The sequence below is a fragment of the Nanorana parkeri genome, unplaced genomic scaffold (assembly GCF_000935625.1).
Source record: "Nanorana parkeri isolate BGI_ZX_2015 unplaced genomic scaffold, ASM93562v1 scaffold614, whole genome shotgun sequence".
NCBI lineage: Eukaryota > Metazoa > Chordata > Amphibia > Anura > Dicroglossidae > Nanorana > Nanorana parkeri.
This window is the reverse complement of record NW_017306882.1, coordinates 427,441-444,678: the sequence shown is the minus strand read 5'-3', so window position 1 is coordinate 444,678 and position 17,238 is coordinate 427,441. Positions and strand designations below refer to the sequence as shown.

The following is a 17,238-nucleotide window of genomic DNA, read 5'->3' as shown; positions in this document are numbered from 1 at the left end:
GAACATGCTAAGCATGTTCGGCCGACCCGAAGCCACACCAAGCAAGCCGTTGTACGGCTGATTTCAGCCGATGTACGGCTGAAATTAGCCATACCAGCCTGAAGTGAATAGCCGAACAGTGTTCGGCTCACTTCACTTCAGATCGGTCATTCACTCGGCTGCCCTCGGCAGCTTCGTGAATAGACCCCTATGTATAGCACCCTGCCATCCCCTACAACCAGATATCCTCTGCCAGCATTGCAAAGAGAGGCGCAGAGGCCCAGTGATTATATCACTGTGTTTAAATTAAGGTATGTCATGAATTTATTAAAACAATTAAATAACATGTTATTAAGGGGGGGGGTGGATTTAGGAAAGGCAAAATATAAACTTTAAAGCTGTACTCCAGGCAGGTATGAAAGACACTATTAGTAGTTATTTATGGTTGAAGATTTGCTTTATTCTAAAAGCTAGTAACTACAAAGTAACTCCTCATGTGGTTCAGTTTACCTTTTACATGTGTACATTGATTGCATGTACTACCTAATTATGATTGCATACTTTCCTTATAACCCACACAGGCTTATTTAGCAAGTGGAAGAGGCAAAGTGTTAATTGTAGTGATCCATACTATCTAATCATTTCACTTTGCTGATTGGTTGCCATTGGTACTGCTGCTTTTAGCTCTTTGCTTCCTTTGCTTTTTTCAGCAAGCTCATTTTTGTTCTTGAATATTTGGAATGCTTCGATCTTTAAAATACACTTTGTTATTAATAAAAATGTAAAATCTTACTATCAATTTTTTTAAGCAAGCAGGAATATCCCATACTAGCATGAGGTCAAGGATGATGCTTTCAGTCAGCAGTGCTGACAATTCTGACTCGTGGTGGCAATTGCCTCCTTTAAAATGACTAGTGGATGGACAGATTCTACAAAACATTTACCAGATCAAACCTCTTCCTCTATTCTTTAAGAGGAAATACAGGTCTTAGTAGTATACTCTTCTTAGGCCCCTTTTGATTTTAAATATTGATTTATCAATGACACCATTGATTCTAGCGGAAAACATTGTGTTTGACCATACTGATGGAGGTTTGATGTAGACATTGGCCAGGGAAACAGCCTACCTAGTACATTTGTGATGTGCAGGTTGTGACATAATGACAGAGATGTATTCAACAAAATATGTCTTTAGCAAAGGAATGTGCTTACACAAAAAAGAGCACAACTAGAAAAGGTATCTTTTGCTAAATTTTTCCAAGAAAGTTTGAGTAAAGGTCCTGCAAATGTACCGTATTTGCTGCCGTATAAGCCGACTGGGCGTATAAGACGACCCCCTACTTTTTGTGTTAAAATATACGGCAGGCATTGTATTCATTAATACAGGCTTTGTATTCATTAATACAAAGCCTACCGTGATTGGCTCAGAGGGGGAATCGCCATCCAAGCCCGCCTACTACAGGAGTAGTGAGAGGCCGAGAGCCACCTGTTATTGCTGGATTTAACTTGTACCTGCAACAAAGTCTGGGCCTCAACATTGGCTAGCCTAAAGTATTATTACTGGCCACTAGTGTAGGGACCTTTATTAACCCAGTCAATATTAACCCAGTAGCCATAGTCAGTGGGTATCTGTCCAGCAAGCTAAGTATTATATATGAGCAGCAATTACACAGCTGTGGCTGAGGTGTATCTAATTAGCTAGTGCATATATTGCATGCAAGTTTATATTTGCTGATGTTCTTTATATTCCCCATTTGTCAAAGATAGAATATTACTTGTTTAGTAAAGCTTTTATAAAAACCTACAAGGTGTGCTGGTGTGCTGCGGATCCTTCACAGAGGTGAGACAGAAGTACCTGTTTATTCCAATGGCTCCTTCAGGGGTGAGCCCTACAGGGGTTTTCTGATTGGCCAGAAAACAGTCACATGTCCGATTTAGTTTCCTTTTGAACGAAATTCGGATGATCCAAAAATTTGTTCGGGTTCGTTTGCATTCGGCCTCATTGGAATTTAAACATTTGGGTACATCTGAATGTTCGAATTCTCGAAATTCACATAACGAAACTTACATTTCTAAAAGCAAGTCTATTCCTGAATGGGCAAAGTACAGGTTTGCTTCAAAGTTAAGTTACCCTCCCAACCTGCTTCTAATGTGTTTGGTGGCAACATTGACTTAGGTAGAAGTGACAGGGTAAAGCAGTTACAGAAAAAGTCACAATTTGACTGTAATTTTAGCTGCCTATGTCTGCATGTAGTGGCTGTTTTAATAAAATTAATCAAAATTAACCTCTGGTTATACATTTTTTTATTGTATCCAATTTTAATGCGTATGCTTGTTCCTAGCCACTGACTCAAATAATTAAAGCAACTGAGTCAGCATGGCAGCCAGGCAACTAGCATTTAAAGAAGGAAAAGTCTCCATGTGTTTCTCATGACTGGGTTCCTTTAAATATGATAAAAATGCTTGCAGCATTGTCAGATATCCTCTGGCTATGGGCCACATAAAAAAGTAAATTAATTAATAAGGTATTACAATGTGCAGTGACTGTGTACAAAGTGCACCATCCCATAGAAATCTGTCAGGTTTCACTTTACTACTGTCATTTCAGATCAAATCTGATTGGTTGCTATGGGATATTGCACATCAGACATAGTCATTTTAAACTGGTTATTGATTCAGTCCAGTATATGGTGTGTTGAAATAGTTGTCTCTGAATTTTGTCATTTGCATCAAAATGTGTTATGAGTGACATGTTACTAAATTAAATGCTGAATTCCATTCTTCCTCTGCCTTTGCAGCAATAAAGGAGAAGCAAAGAAGATACCAATATCTGGAACAATTCCAGCTGTCTGGAATAACGTACGTTGCCGTGGCGATGAAGAAAACATACTTATGTGTGAAAAAAACATCTGGCTGGGTGGGGCATGTCCGCAGGAAGTAGCAGCTGCAGTCACATGTAGTTCTACACATGGTAAATAAACATTGCTTAGCATGCAAGTCCTATCTACAGGGAGTCCTTTTCAGAAAATGAAACTCTTCCATATACTAAATTCTCTGTACTATACCATTATGGTGACCTTGACCCAGTAACTGATGAACAATAGAAGCATTGCAGACACACCCTATGCCACTCTCAGGAGACAAATAGCTTATTGAAAAATAAATATTAGTCTAGCTTATAGTCCCCCCCAACAGCTGTCAAATGAGTCCCAGGTACTCAATACTGAGCATAACCATCACTCCATCCTGCCCAGAGCAACCTCCAGGACTAAGGAGTCTAACTAAAAAGAAGCAATACCAGGCTTCCCAACCTGCAATAATTAATTTCAGGGATGTGCCCTCTCCCCCATCCCCCCCACCACCATCCATGGGAGAGGGAGGGATGGGGAGAGGGCACCTACCTGAAATGATGGCAGATGGCAGAGAAGCTAATGCTTCCCTTGCTATCTGCTGTTTTATTTTTGGTATTCTGACTGCTCTTGCCATCAGAGTAAAAAAAACAACCAGACAGTATGGGAATGAATAGCTAGATTGCTATTGGCTATTTCAATTTGCAATCGCCAATAGCAGGCTGGCTATTGCACCCGCCCACTGCTGCTGTCAATCAGCAGAGAAGGACTTGATGGAGAACTTCAGGTCCACCTCTGCTGATTGACAGCAGCAGTGGGCGGGGGCAATAGCCAGCCTGCTATTGGCTATTGCAAATTGAAATAGCCAATAGCAGTCTAGCTATTCATTTCCATGCTGTCTTTTTTTTAAAACTCTTACAGCGGTCGGTGGCCCCGATGTCAGAATAATAATAATAAAAACAAAGGAGTAAACCTTTCTGGGACAAAATGTTTCTCTCCCGGGCATCTGGGAGCCGCTATCTTATTGCCGGGAGACTCCCGGGACGTCCGGGAGTGTTGAGATGTCTGCAATACAGCGGTACCATGGTTCTCAATGAGACCTGCCAAACTCTGGCAGGTGCCGGGCAAAGGTAAACAGTTGGGTGCAGCTGGCGGTGATGTCACTGCTAGCTCTGCCCAATTGTTTATATTTTCTCGACTTCATTCAGAGTCTTCATTATACGTTCGGGGTATGTCGCGTGCGGTCGAGTCAGCCTGCATCATTTCTTTTTCAATTATTTTTTATTTATTTACTATTTTTTAATTTTTATTTTGTCGAAGTCGTTGACAGCGATGGAGGTCGTGATTGACCCTAGGATTATGTCGGTGGATGCATTTTTTTAACAATAAAGGACTTGTCCAAATCCTTTGTTGTGTTTTTTTTTAATTAAAGGATTTTTTTATAAATGTCTGGATTTTTTATTTAAATTTATTTTAACACTTTAGTGAATGGGTATGGGTACAAGTACCCCTTACTCTTACACAAGGGGGGGGGCGCATCTGGTGCCCCTTTATTAAAGGGGTACCCTGATGGGAATAAGCCCCCCCTGCCTGCACCACCACAACCAACCCCCCAGGGCTTGTGGGGAAGAGGCCCCTCCCAGTGCTGAGGGCATGTGGCCTGGTATGGCAGAGAGGGGGGGGGGGGGGGGCTCGCTTGCCCCCACCCCCTTTTCCTGCCCTGCCAGGCCTGTGCTCGGATCAAGGGTCTGGTTGGGAATTTTAGGGGGACCCCATATCTTATATTTCCCCATTTTGGGGGTGGGGTTCCTCCTTAAAATTCCTCTTACCAGACCTTAAAGGCCTGGTAGGACTTGGGGGGACCACACGCACTTTTTTTAAAATTATAACTTGGGGTCCCTCCTAAAACTCCTACCTGACCTAAAGTGTCTTGTATGACTTTTGGGGGGAACCCCACACTGTTTTATTTTTTTCTTTAAAATGTTTTTTTTTATTTTCTTAACTTTTTTAATTTCTTTTTTTTAACATTTATTTGAATAATTTTCATTTTTCATTTTTTTCTCAGGTAGCGAGCAAAAATGCTGAGGTCGGCGGCATTTGGCTATTCACTCACTGCCGTTTGGCCCCAATGAGAATAGGGGTGAACGGCAGCGAGTGACCTTTCCGGAGCTTCGGCTCAGCCGATCTAGATGTTGGATCGGCTGAGTCGAACTCCTTCTGCACTTCGGCTGAGCCGAACCGATTTCAGCCGATGTACGGAGCCGGAGTGAATAGCCAAACATCAGCTCTGTTCACTTCGGCTCACTTATTCACTCGGCTGCCTGCGGCAGCTAAGTGAATAACCCTCTTAATTCAAGAGTTAAATCTTAGAAATGCATTCAAGTGCCTTAAGTATTAGCAAAAATGTAGCATATTTGTTCACCTCTGGTTTAATATATCTGCAATCCTTTGTTAGGGTGCTCACACAATTATTAGGATGAGCAGCTGTCTCACCGAGAACAACAGGTGGTGACATATCTGCTCCTCACTAAAACTGCTTTGAAATTATGTGTGAAATCCACTTACTATGGAATAGACCCAATCATGCATTTAACACTTAAGGAAAGTTATGGGTCCCGCATGCACATTAGTTTTTTTCAACAATTTAGAAAATCTCTATGGTTGGCAGTGTTGTTATCACCCTCCACTACAGCCCTCATATTTGGCAGGGGCTGAGCTGTGTTTGACTAGCCTTAGTTTTGCTATTCTCTTTGTCCTATGCTTATGCCCATTGTTTTTGATATGTTGTTAGATTGCAGCAAATCTTTGGGTCTGCCTGTGGCGACTCTAGGAACAATATATAGGGTGGGCACATAAGATACCACAGTCAAATCTGGGGGGGGGCACTGATCATTTTCAATGCATGTCGCAACCGCTGGGTGCCGAAAGCTGATTTAATTGCGGATGGCATCTGCGCCCTGCGGTTGCGACATGTAGTCCAACGCCGCCCACAATCCTGGATACCGCAACCGCGGATGCCATCCGCAATTAAATCAGCTCTCAGCACCCAGTAGGTGCGGAATACAGCAGGAGCTGACTGGCAACTTTTAGCCCAGGGGGCAAGTACAACCCAGAGGCCCATGGTGCAGCAACTTGGCCCCCCTGCCGCTCTGCCTCTTCCCCCGCATTCTCCCCGCCCCTGCCTGCCACTTTTGCCATCCATGTAACGGTAGTGTGAATGGTCGGGTGATGTGAGGACTCCTAGTAAGTCCATGAAAGGGGTGACAGGCTGGGGGGTGGTGCTCTCCTCCCACTGGGCTCCCTACATGGTTCTGGCCTTACTCCGTTCTATGTCTGGTACATAGGCACTCTCGCCCACTGTAGACCGCCGCTGGCTGTCCATGCTTCTGAGCAGTGAGCTGTGGGAGGGGCCGGACAGTGTCAAAGTCAGTGTTCTATAATTTTTCTCGATCGTATACATTTTCTCAACTGTGTCTGGGGCCGAGCCATCTGTATCAGCTGTTTTCATGACCCCCTTTCTTCATGACTTGCACACCTGAAAGAGGCGCGGTAGAGAAATTAATGGGTTGAGGAAAATTATAGAACACTGGTAGTGGAGGGATTCCTCGTCAGTGCTGTGTGCGTGTACAACTGCTGCGACCCTGGTAGTTCTGCCACTAACTTCAAGCTGTAGAGGGACTACAAATCACAGCACATTATACAGCAATGCAGAATACCACCATCAGCTATGGAGGACTATAAATCTCAGAAATACATTATACAGCAATGCAGAATTCCATTAGCTATAGAGAACTACAATTCCAACCAATACATTATACCCCAATGTAGAATAATACCAACAGCTATACTTTATACAGCAATGAAAAAAAACACCAGCTATAGAAGCCGACTCCATGCTGTTTGGCCAGCTTGATGCTGATCGAAATTGAGCTGGCTAAACAGCATAGAGCCGGCCAATCAGGAAGCTGAGAGGTGGGTCATTACCCGCCGCCCAGCTTCATGATTGGGCGGGAAGCTGACTCCATGCAGTTTGGTTGGCACCATGCTGATTGGCTGGGAAGCCAGCTTTCTGGCCAATCAGCACCGAGTCAGCTAAACAGCATGATTGGCTTGAATGCCGACTCCATGTTCCCTCGCGGCACTTCCAGTCAGGGAAATCTCCCTCTGACTGGAAGTTCCGGTATCGGGGTAAGTATTGGAGCATTTGGGCCGATTACGAGTTCTCGTCCAAATACTCGGTATTGGCACCGATACCGATACTAGTATTGGTGCATCCCTAGTAATTACATAGATTAAATACATATATGAGAGCTGTTTTACCAGCCAAAGGATTTATTTGTGTCCAATTATTTCTGAGGTTTGCTGTCAGAAAGCACAGTAAGCCTGGGAACCTGACTTTTCTCTGCTGCAGTTAAAAAATACAAGTAGGTCTTGCTTCTTCCCCAAACTGTGACAGGACAGTAAATGAGAAACAGGTGACTAATAAGCCCATATTTCTGTCACTCTGCTCTTTCCTCTTATCAGCATGTTTCTTGTTAGCATATTATTGCATACTGTCCTATGCACACTAATTTCGTGCAGCATCCGCTAACCCCCCCCAGCTACTTTGTTCAATCTTCTCATTTCAGTGCATTGCTGCTTTGGACGTCTGGATCATGTTGGACTGATTTACTAATAGCAGTGATATGGATGGTTTATGTACTATTTAGATGCACTCAATCTTGATCCAGTGATCCAGTGAACCGTCTACCTGGTGATTAGTGGACGCTTATTGCCCTCTGGGAGCATTTTTGTGTGTGGCCGGGCCAGATATGGACTATTTAACTGGCACTTTAACCACACATTACATTGATGTTCACTAGTTACTGGTACCACTGATTAGTTGACCGAGTATATGGAAATGAATGCTCGTTGGTGCATGACAACGTTGTCATAATTTTTGATTCACAATCGGATGTCATTTTCAGGTTAAGGGATTTTCAGTTTAAATTTGTGTATAGTATAATTTATTAAATAAAGGATTTGTACAATACTGCTTTTGTAGTAGTACCCATTTATTATTTTTATTTATTAGTAGGTTCCTATTTGGGTGGGATAGTTGGGTTTTCCTAGCAATTTTTTTATGATCCTCAGTGATTCTCACCTAGCAGGAGAATTCTTTCCATCTTTTTTATATCCTTTTATGCTATTATACCAAGTCTACCGGTATTTAAACTAGGAGTAGTAAAAAATCTACTCCAAGAAGTCCAGCACTGTCTTCAAAGAACACAAAGTCATCACAGCTTGTTATGTTCCCATGCCGCCATCTTGGATTTGGTACATAGCTGTGACTTCCAGATGGAGGGACACATGGAGACTGGTCCTGTAGCCTCCTGAGGGTGTGTGAAGTGTATCCTAGGAGGGTGCAGGCAGTGAGGGGTTCAGGGGGGGGGGTGAAACAAATAGATGTTATCCTCTTCCAGGTGAGAAATGAGGAAGTGGGTGCAAGTACCTACTGGAAAGGGTACTTTCTACCCCCAAAAAAGTATACCAAATGTGTACAAGGGACTGTGGGGGAAGTATTAAGATTATAAATTGTCCTAGATATGAGTGGAAGTCCATTTTAAGCTTTTAAGTTCCATATACACCACAAGAAATTAGATAACAAAATTAGAAATAGATTCTCTTTAATATCACAGTGTTCTATCTCTTTCTAAGCCTTTGTCAGAAAGGTATAACTAGAAAGTTGCACTTTTCCTGAGAAGGTGGGGGGTCTTTTTCATCAACAAAACATTTAAAGCCAAGAGATAAAAATGTAATAGTATTTATTTCACTATCTAAGTAGTCTTTGTACAGTGCAGAATATTAAGAATGTTTGCAAATGACTGTCAATATCTTTAATTGAAAATAAAAGAAACATGTTTTGGAAAAAAAAAAAATACATGCCAAGATCCAGAATCGTAAATGGTTACAAAGTGTCTTGGCACTTGAAGTGCTTGTGTTTTAATATGAAATTTGCAGACCTTGAGGCAGAACTTTTGAGCTGTTTCTTTAACACCATATTCTATCTACTCTTTTCAAATACACAATGTAGCTATAAACAGTCAAAGAGGATGACACAACACTGTCAAAAGGCTGAGAAGAAAAAAGACATTTTGTCCCAGTAGGCGATTTCCTTGTGCATCAAACAGATCAATTAAGCCTTGTGAGGGGAATGCAGCTGTGTCCATTACAAGAGCTGCAGCAGCGATCTCATTTATAATTCAAGATCTGTACATTAAAACCAGAGCAGCAGGTTTGTGCCATTAAGTAACATATCAAAAGAAGACTAAAGGGTTCTCATCCTCCTACTCTGATGTTGCTTCTTTTGTAGCATCAAATGGAGCAATTACAGGGAGCGCCCTTCCAGCTCCCTGCTGTGAACCTCTTATGACTGTCTACTACAGGTTTTTGTTCTGATAAATGGAAACAGGATGGGAAAGGATGCCATACAGTACACTTTTATTGCTTGAGAATTTCCCAATGTGTTACAACTTTTTTTAGTGTACATTAGACACAAACAAGAAAAAAATTACTTATTTGCTGGATTGCAATATGTGTAGGTTTTAGAAAAATACAAAGTTCTTGAAAGAAAACCACTCTTTAATATTCTGAATCATAATAACAATTAACAAAAATGTATAATAACCCTATTTATTGAACACCATACGCCAATCCATGAGGCTGTTGTGTATGTTTGCAATCATATTTTTATTGTTCACACGGCTGTGATGACAGTGTCCTTGTCCTACACCTTAGGCCAAAGGTTTGTATTATGGTACAAGTTCATTGCATTTTTTGTTTTGTTTTGATTGGAGCAGATTTTAATCCCCATCCCCATGTTTTTCTTACTCTTCGTGACTCCTGCCAGGAGATATACTCCGACCTTTGGTTCTGCATTGACAGCAAGGGCTTATCTGTCAGTTGAACCTCCTGGTTTTTGGCTCTCTAAAATGCATTCTTGTTTTATAGAGAATCCACAGAGGTCCTGTTGTCAATATGCTGGGTTACATTTTTATTATTTTTTCTATTGTGTTAACACACCTTCTGATTACTCTGCAACCTCAGAGGATGGTCCTGTTATCCTCTCCTAATAACTCGTAATAAAACCTCTTCCACAGATACTGTTGCTGGCTAAATACAGTAAGCTCTTTAGCATAGGGATGTATTCAAATTTGCTGGATACCCCACCCACAAAAATGATCTGAAGTTTTCTGATGTTAATGTTCCTTTTTCAAACTAAAAAACAATTTCAATACAGAAAATATAAATAAAAAACAAACAAAAAAGCAATCATGTATCGCTGGCCCCATTCAGCTGCCAGCTGTGAGATTCCCCAGCTGGCAGCTGGATGTAAACAAAGGGGCAGGGATGCTAGCCATATTTATGTAGAGTAATTATGTCATCCAGAATCCACCATTATTTACATTTAATTGTCATAGTGATGTTGAGTGGGTAGAGCCTAATAGAATTCTGAACACTGAGTTCCCCATCAGGTCCAGTCTGCTGTTGATTGACAGCAGGCAGGTGCCACAGCTAAAAGCAGGCTCGCTAAAGCACCCGCCCACTGCCTGTTGTCAATCGGCAGCAGAGCGGACCTGATGGGGAACTCGGTTCTTTGCAACAGGTACATAAATCTGGTGTAAGAACCAGCATTTGTCGTGCTCAATGGAAATTTAAAGTGCTGCAGACACTCTTCATGATTTCCAGTGATTATATCTTTTAAAATAAAAAAAGATTTCACTGGCTTTACTGTGATTGCTAGGCAACTCGGCTCCCTTAACCCCAGCGGGGAAATTATGTGAAGCAGCTCCCTCTCAGCCTCCTGCAAAAACGGGGCACGTGAGGGCAGCTGTTACTCTGATACCCGTACCCAGACACCGCAGTTGAGATCCATATTAGATAGAAGACCCGGTCCGGGGCGATTATTACACTGAGAATGCTCCCTCTGTGGTACCGAGCAGAACAGAAAAATAGTTAAAAAAGTACAAAAAAATAAATAGAAAACGATTGTGTAGAGCTAGGAGTGCCAGCGATCCAACACTGCCAAAAGCACCAAAACCTGGTTCAATGACCGTGGGATTACTGTGCTTGATTGACCAGCAAACTCGCCTGACCGAAACCCCATAGAGAATCTATGGGGCATTGCCAAGAGAAAGATGAGAGACATGAGACCGAACAATGCAGAAGAGCTGAAGGCCGCTATTGAAGCATCCTGGTCTTCCATAACACCTCAGCAGTGCCACAGGCTGATAGCTTCCATGCCACGCCGCATTGAGGCAGTAATTGCTGCAAAAGGGGCCCAAACCAAGTACTGAGTACATATGCATGCTTATAATTTCCAGAGGTACAATATTGTTCTATGTACAATCCTTGTTTTATTGATTGCATGTAATATTCTAATTTTCTGAGATTGTGGATTTGGGGTTTTCATGAGCTGTAAGCCATAATTATCACAATTATGACAAATCATGGCTTGAACTATCTTGCTTTGCATGTAATGAGTCTATCTCATATATAAGTTTCACCTTTTAAGTTGCATTAGTGAAATAAATGAACTTTTGCACGATATTCTACTTATTCGAGTTTCACCTGTATTTAGGCTACTTAACTACATTTTTGAGTGATCAATTTTAAGTGTTATTTTTCTGAATGTTGTAACACTAAGGGGTTCATCCTGCAAAACTGCATGTACATTCATTCTGTGCAAATGGGGGCAAAGGTGAATGTTATTGGTATATTTTCTTAGCAGGTCAAATGTAATATCTAGATAATACTGCATTATGGCCAATACATGTTGCTGAGGAGCATAGGAAAGAAGTATTTCTTTCCTATGCTCCTCAGCTCCATTTAGTCATCATAATGCAGTATTTTCCTGATATTATATTTGTTCCCCTCCTAAAAAGCTAGTTGTCCGGCTGTCATGACAATGATCTGACTTCAATCCTTTTTCAGTCTCTGATGTGGAAAAAGTATGCAACCAATAAAATCAAAACATGGTCACAATTCTAATATGCATACTTCTAGGTTCTAGGACAGTGACATTTTTGTCATATTAGTGAGATGGTGAATATGTAAAAAATAATAGCAAAAAAAACCTCCCAGTTGATTGTAATCTAAAAAGACGTATGGCATTGATAAAGGGTACTGCCCATGGGTCGTAGCAAAAGCTAGTAAGATGTCATCACAGAACACTGTTTGAAGTTAATCTAGGAAAACAACTGCAACATATTTTAACAGTAAATGAAACATGGTCACCCATTCTAAAGTCAACTAAAGTTAAAACAATGGAAACATGTTCACTCACTTATACAAAAAAGATAAAACTCGACTCTTCTGTTGGAAATGCATTGGTTACAGTATTATAGATGTAGAGGAGATGGTGATGGCAAATATTAGGGAAACTTTGAATTTGGAGAGCAAACAATGCTAAAAATTCACCAAGGGGGTGTTGCTTCCCGATGACAATGCACCATGCCACACATCAGAACGTTCCATAAGTGTCATTTCTGAATGTTTGACATGCTTCAACATCCTATCTACCCACTTAAGCTTTCCCCCTCAGATGACCATTTGTTCTGTAATTGAAAAAAAATATGGTGTGTTTTGGGATGGATAAATATTTAATGACAGCTTGTTTTGAAGGGACTGTGTAGAAAAATATCACTGCCATATTTTTTCAAGGACCATCCCATTATAGTGAGGCTGAGAACCAAGGGACAACAATATTCATTCACCTAATTTTTTTTAAACGAAAGCAAAGAACAGTAAAAACAAGTTATGAAATTACATTAACATGTTAAAACGTATAATAAATTGTTGGTTTTCATATACTTTAATGTATTACTCTAGAATAAATATGGTAAACATGTTCATTATGTGTCATTTGATCTTGTTGTAGTGACAGACTCTGCTTTCATCCCCACTCGTCTCGTTGGTGGAAATTCAGCTTTTGAAGGACGGATTGAAGTGTTTCATGGTGGTCAATGGGGAACAGTGTGTGATGACCAGTGGGATGATGCTGATGCTGAAGTGGTCTGCAGGCAGCTAGGATTTGGGTGAGGATCTTCTATTATGTCATAGTGTTTTGTCAAAGCAGGAATTCAGAACTGCTTGCTTTGCAATTACCCAAAAAATGTCTGCCTACAAGCCAGCCCATAATTATGTTTATACAAAGGAGCTAAATGTTAACAAAATATATGTCCTTAATTGTGGCCTTCCACAGTTTACATACATCTCCAGTAAAAAGCTTGCAGATGTGCAAAAGCAAAAGTTCACTGCTGAGAAAGGTCATTATTCCATCACTTTAAATTGACTATCCTGTTAGGGAAAATGCTTATTCATTGATATTAAATTCAGGTATCCATGCTTAATACCAGATTCAGATGTATTTTACTGCATGGGTAGCAGTGGACCTTATGTATCATAGCTTCAGCATTCTGAACTGTTGGAGTTCCGTTAACCTCAAGTCATGACTTGGTACTTACTAGGACAGAGAACTCTTTTCCCTCCCCCATGTAAAAATGAGGGACCAGTCATCTACCACGTAGGATGGAGGGGAGTAAGTTACAAACTCTCCATTTACAGAAGAGCTAGGAATGTCTTTTCAATCCTGGTGGATAAACAGAGTGACGAGTGTGAAGGGACTGTGAATATGTTCTACTGGGCTAATGGCAGATTCTCTTTAATACTGACACTTTGGTCTTTGGGGGTCACTGGGACTGTTTTATGGAGCTGCTAGAAAAGAAATGGTGGCAAGGAACCGTACTTTGCCAAGTGGTATCCCAAAACATATTGCAAACATATCCAAATATGTATGATAACATAAATTCCTGAATGTTATGTTTTCACAAGGAACCTAAGGCCTGGTTCATACAGAGGCGTTTTTCAGAAGCTAGAAAAGCGATTTTAAACGCCCAACACAAGAAATCCCATGATTTTTATCGGCCCCTGTTCACACCTGAGCAGCAAAACATCAGCAGGAAAACACCAAATGCCCGAAAAGGTACATGAGCTTATTTGGGCGTTAACAGCCCATTTTTGCCCCATAGACTTCAATGGAAACGCCCGAAAACCTCATGGCAGAAACATGCTGCACATTTTTGTGTGCATTTTTGCACTTTAGTATGTGCGTTCATCCATTGCCCGCAATGTTAAGCTGCCAGTCAAAACACGCATCTTCATGTATGCGCGTACAAATGCTCAAAAACGTGCAAATAACCACATGCTGAACACGCACGTACAAACGCACAAAAATGATGCCGCTCAGGTGTGAACTCGCCCTTATTGTTTTCCTTTGTGTACAGGCATGAAGCTACATGATTGTATGCTACTGCAGTTTTGTTTGTTTTTTTGCAGCTGTGAAAAGCGTAAAATTACTTTACAAGATAAGAAATAAATGTTATCTAATGCTAATTTTTTCATCTTGCATGTTTCTATGTTTCCATGTCCTTTCAGTTGTTTCCCAATTATTTCGAGGGATTCTGCATCTTCCATGTATAAGGAATGAGCATAGGAAAATAGGTCATTATTCATATATTACTTCAGAGTGCTGATTCATCAGCCCCAGAACATAACTGTAAGAGATGAGCAGTAATTCATGCAGATGTGTTTTCATGTAAAAGACTTGTCAAAGAACAGGAAATAAAAAATATTTTAAACACAGCAACCACAAATACTACATGATTGTGTTCAGCCATCACATATTTTGTATTAGAAGCACGAGGGATCATCTATCTAAAGTACATTATTATAGCTTCATGCGGTACATAATACTAAGACAATTTTTCAGATACCCATTTTGGGTTCTACAAAATTCTGGAAATAAATATAGAAAACACTAACTTTTATATTTCCACATTACCATTCTGACTCTATTTAGTGCTGTTTGTAAATCATGAACCTTTATTTGCCTGTCATGGATAATTTGAAAGCCCTGTTGTCTGTGGAAGATTCACTGCTTCTGTATTTATATGTTGAAATGCAAAGCTCTCTTCCACTTATATCCTAGAACAAAAACATCCTCATTTCTAAATACATCACCTTTGCTGTCAACACTCAGAGACTAAAGACTAAAAACAACTCTGAACTCCACACAATAGACTCTGTTGACTATGATGGATTAGTTGTTTTTTTTTTAACTCTGTTCGTTTTATCATGTTTATAATTTTCCCTGAAACAAATTTAGTTTAAAGAATTAAATAATTCTTAAATGTGGTATTAGTATGTTTTGCGTTAAAGTAAAACTAAAGTAAAAAGTGTATATTTGCAGTATAAAGGTGTATGCATTGATAAACATTCTGCATCCAAGGGGTACTTTACAACTTAGGAGTGACAATGCTAAATGCCTTGCAGTGAAATCATTCTTTCACCCTTTACATCTGTTGCAGCTGTTAGGCCCACAGGGCTGCGTGATACATACATTGAGATAGAGGGTTATAAGTATTGTCACTGCTGATCACCCTCCTCCTCAAAGACAGTCAGCTCAGTACATGCCCAGCTCCATGTTCATAATGCGGTCCAACAAGGTACCCTGTTTTAGTAGGAAGTAATGTAGGGGGAAAATCTTGGCATGCGTATACAGGGGAGTTGAAGTTATTATTGAAAAAATAATTATAAAAAATGTATAATATATTTATAACCCACCCACACTAAAAAAAATACCTTATGTATTAAAGTAAACCTGAGCTTTACCCCGTAGGGTAAAGCCACAGGTTTGCTTTAATGCCTCCCTTCCCAGCTGAGAGCAAAAAGAGGAAGCCCTGTATAAGCTGCAAATCATGACTCGGAGCTTACACAGGGCTGAATGTCTACCTGTCCCTATGTGACAGTGCTGGACTTATGACCAGCACTAGTGCTGCCATGAGATGAAGGGGAGTGAGTTACATGCTTCTCCATGTTTGGAAGTACGAGTGAGTGGAGAATCAGAGAAGTAAAGGAAAGATGAATATAGGTTGCTGGGGAGGGGATTAAAACAAGCCTGTTGCTTTGCCCTGCATGAGAAAAACACCGGTTTGCTTTAAGCTTTTGTGAATCAGGCCTTTTGCATGGTATTCATTTGTGTTGTCTTAGTGGTTGGCATCACTTTATAGTGATCAATGTAAAGGGAGCTAGGGATGAGCTTCAGGTTGACCATAAGTTTGACACAAACCCAAACAACATGGGTTTCCCCCCTAATAGATACTTCAGGTCTGGTATGGATTTTAATGCGGGGGGGGGGGGGGGGGGCAGCAAGCATGCATCCAGTCTCTGAACCATAATAGACATCATGCCCTAAACATGGAGGGTACCCTGCCAGGGTTAACCCCCACTGCAAAGCACCTTGTCCCCTTTTGATGAGGAAAAGGGTATCTACCACACAACCCTGACCTCATGGTTGCAGGGGTATATCAGAATCTGGAAAATGGGCCCCGAGAGGCAAATAAATAAGGGGTACATATATAGCCCTACTCAGTCACGAAAAAAAGTCAGTGTGAATACGACACACACTTTTGACTTTTCAACACTTGGCCTGATATCCTGTTTTAGGATGGTTCCTTTCCCTTGCAGGGTCCTGTGGAGCCACCCTTGTGAGTGACAGCAAGCTGTGTGTGTTTCCACAAACACACAGGCAGAGCAAGACAAACCACTTCCCTTCTCCCTTTTCCAACCTAGTAGATGGATGGTTGCTGGAGACTGTGCTGTCCCTTGTGATCTTTTACTGGAGAATTGCAGTCAGCTGTTTTGAAACATGATGACTGTAAGTGTTTGGGCAAACATTTACAGAAATACTCTGCTGTGAAATGTATATTTGTTAGAACTGAAATCAATCTTAAAAAAAGTTGGAGAGTTTAATACTACTTTAACAAAGTGGTGTGGTCTACAAAGTGAGGTCTTGGACCAAACATTTATATTTTTTTGGCTTTTCCCTGCCTTTTTGTTTACATTCTGCTGCAGGGCCCAGAGCTGTCATTTAGAGCTGCTCTTCTGTCCTGTCCATTATAATTTTTTTGTTTTGGAGGTCAGCATGTGTCATTCACGGTGATTCATGAAGATCTGAATCACTGGATGATGTGACTGACAATGGATGTGCAGCATTTGTCGTTATTTACACTTCTTTTTTGTTTGATTGAGTAGGGCTACTCGTGTGTGTGTGTGTGTGTGTCGAGGATGCAGGGTTCCAGCCAAAATCCATACCAGACTCTTATTCTAGATAGTAGTCCCCTGTGGCAAGGCACTTTGTCCCAATGTTGATGTGGACCAAGCGCCCCATCCCAACATACCTGGCTCGATGAAGTTGAGGGTCTCCGGGGGGACTTTTTCAAATCTGGAAGCCCCTATAAGGGGGCCATTAGATCCCCCCACGTGAATGAGTACACATTGCTACTCATTCACAAAAAAAGTACAAGTAAAA

At 41.0% G+C, this 17,238-nt stretch overlaps 1 protein-coding gene across 1 annotated transcript in view; it reads left to right on the top strand.

The window, feature by feature from the left end:
- Positions 1–17,238, top strand: part of PRSS12 (protease, serine 12) — a 123,115-nt gene that overhangs the window by 34,289 nt on the left and 71,588 nt on the right. The window contains exons 3-4 of the mRNA XM_018562932.1: positions 2,778–2,950; positions 12,748–12,904. Coding sequence (XP_018418434.1) covers positions 2,778–2,950; positions 12,748–12,904 — 330 coding nt within the window. The remainder of the gene's footprint in view (positions 1–2,777; positions 2,951–12,747; positions 12,905–17,238) is intronic.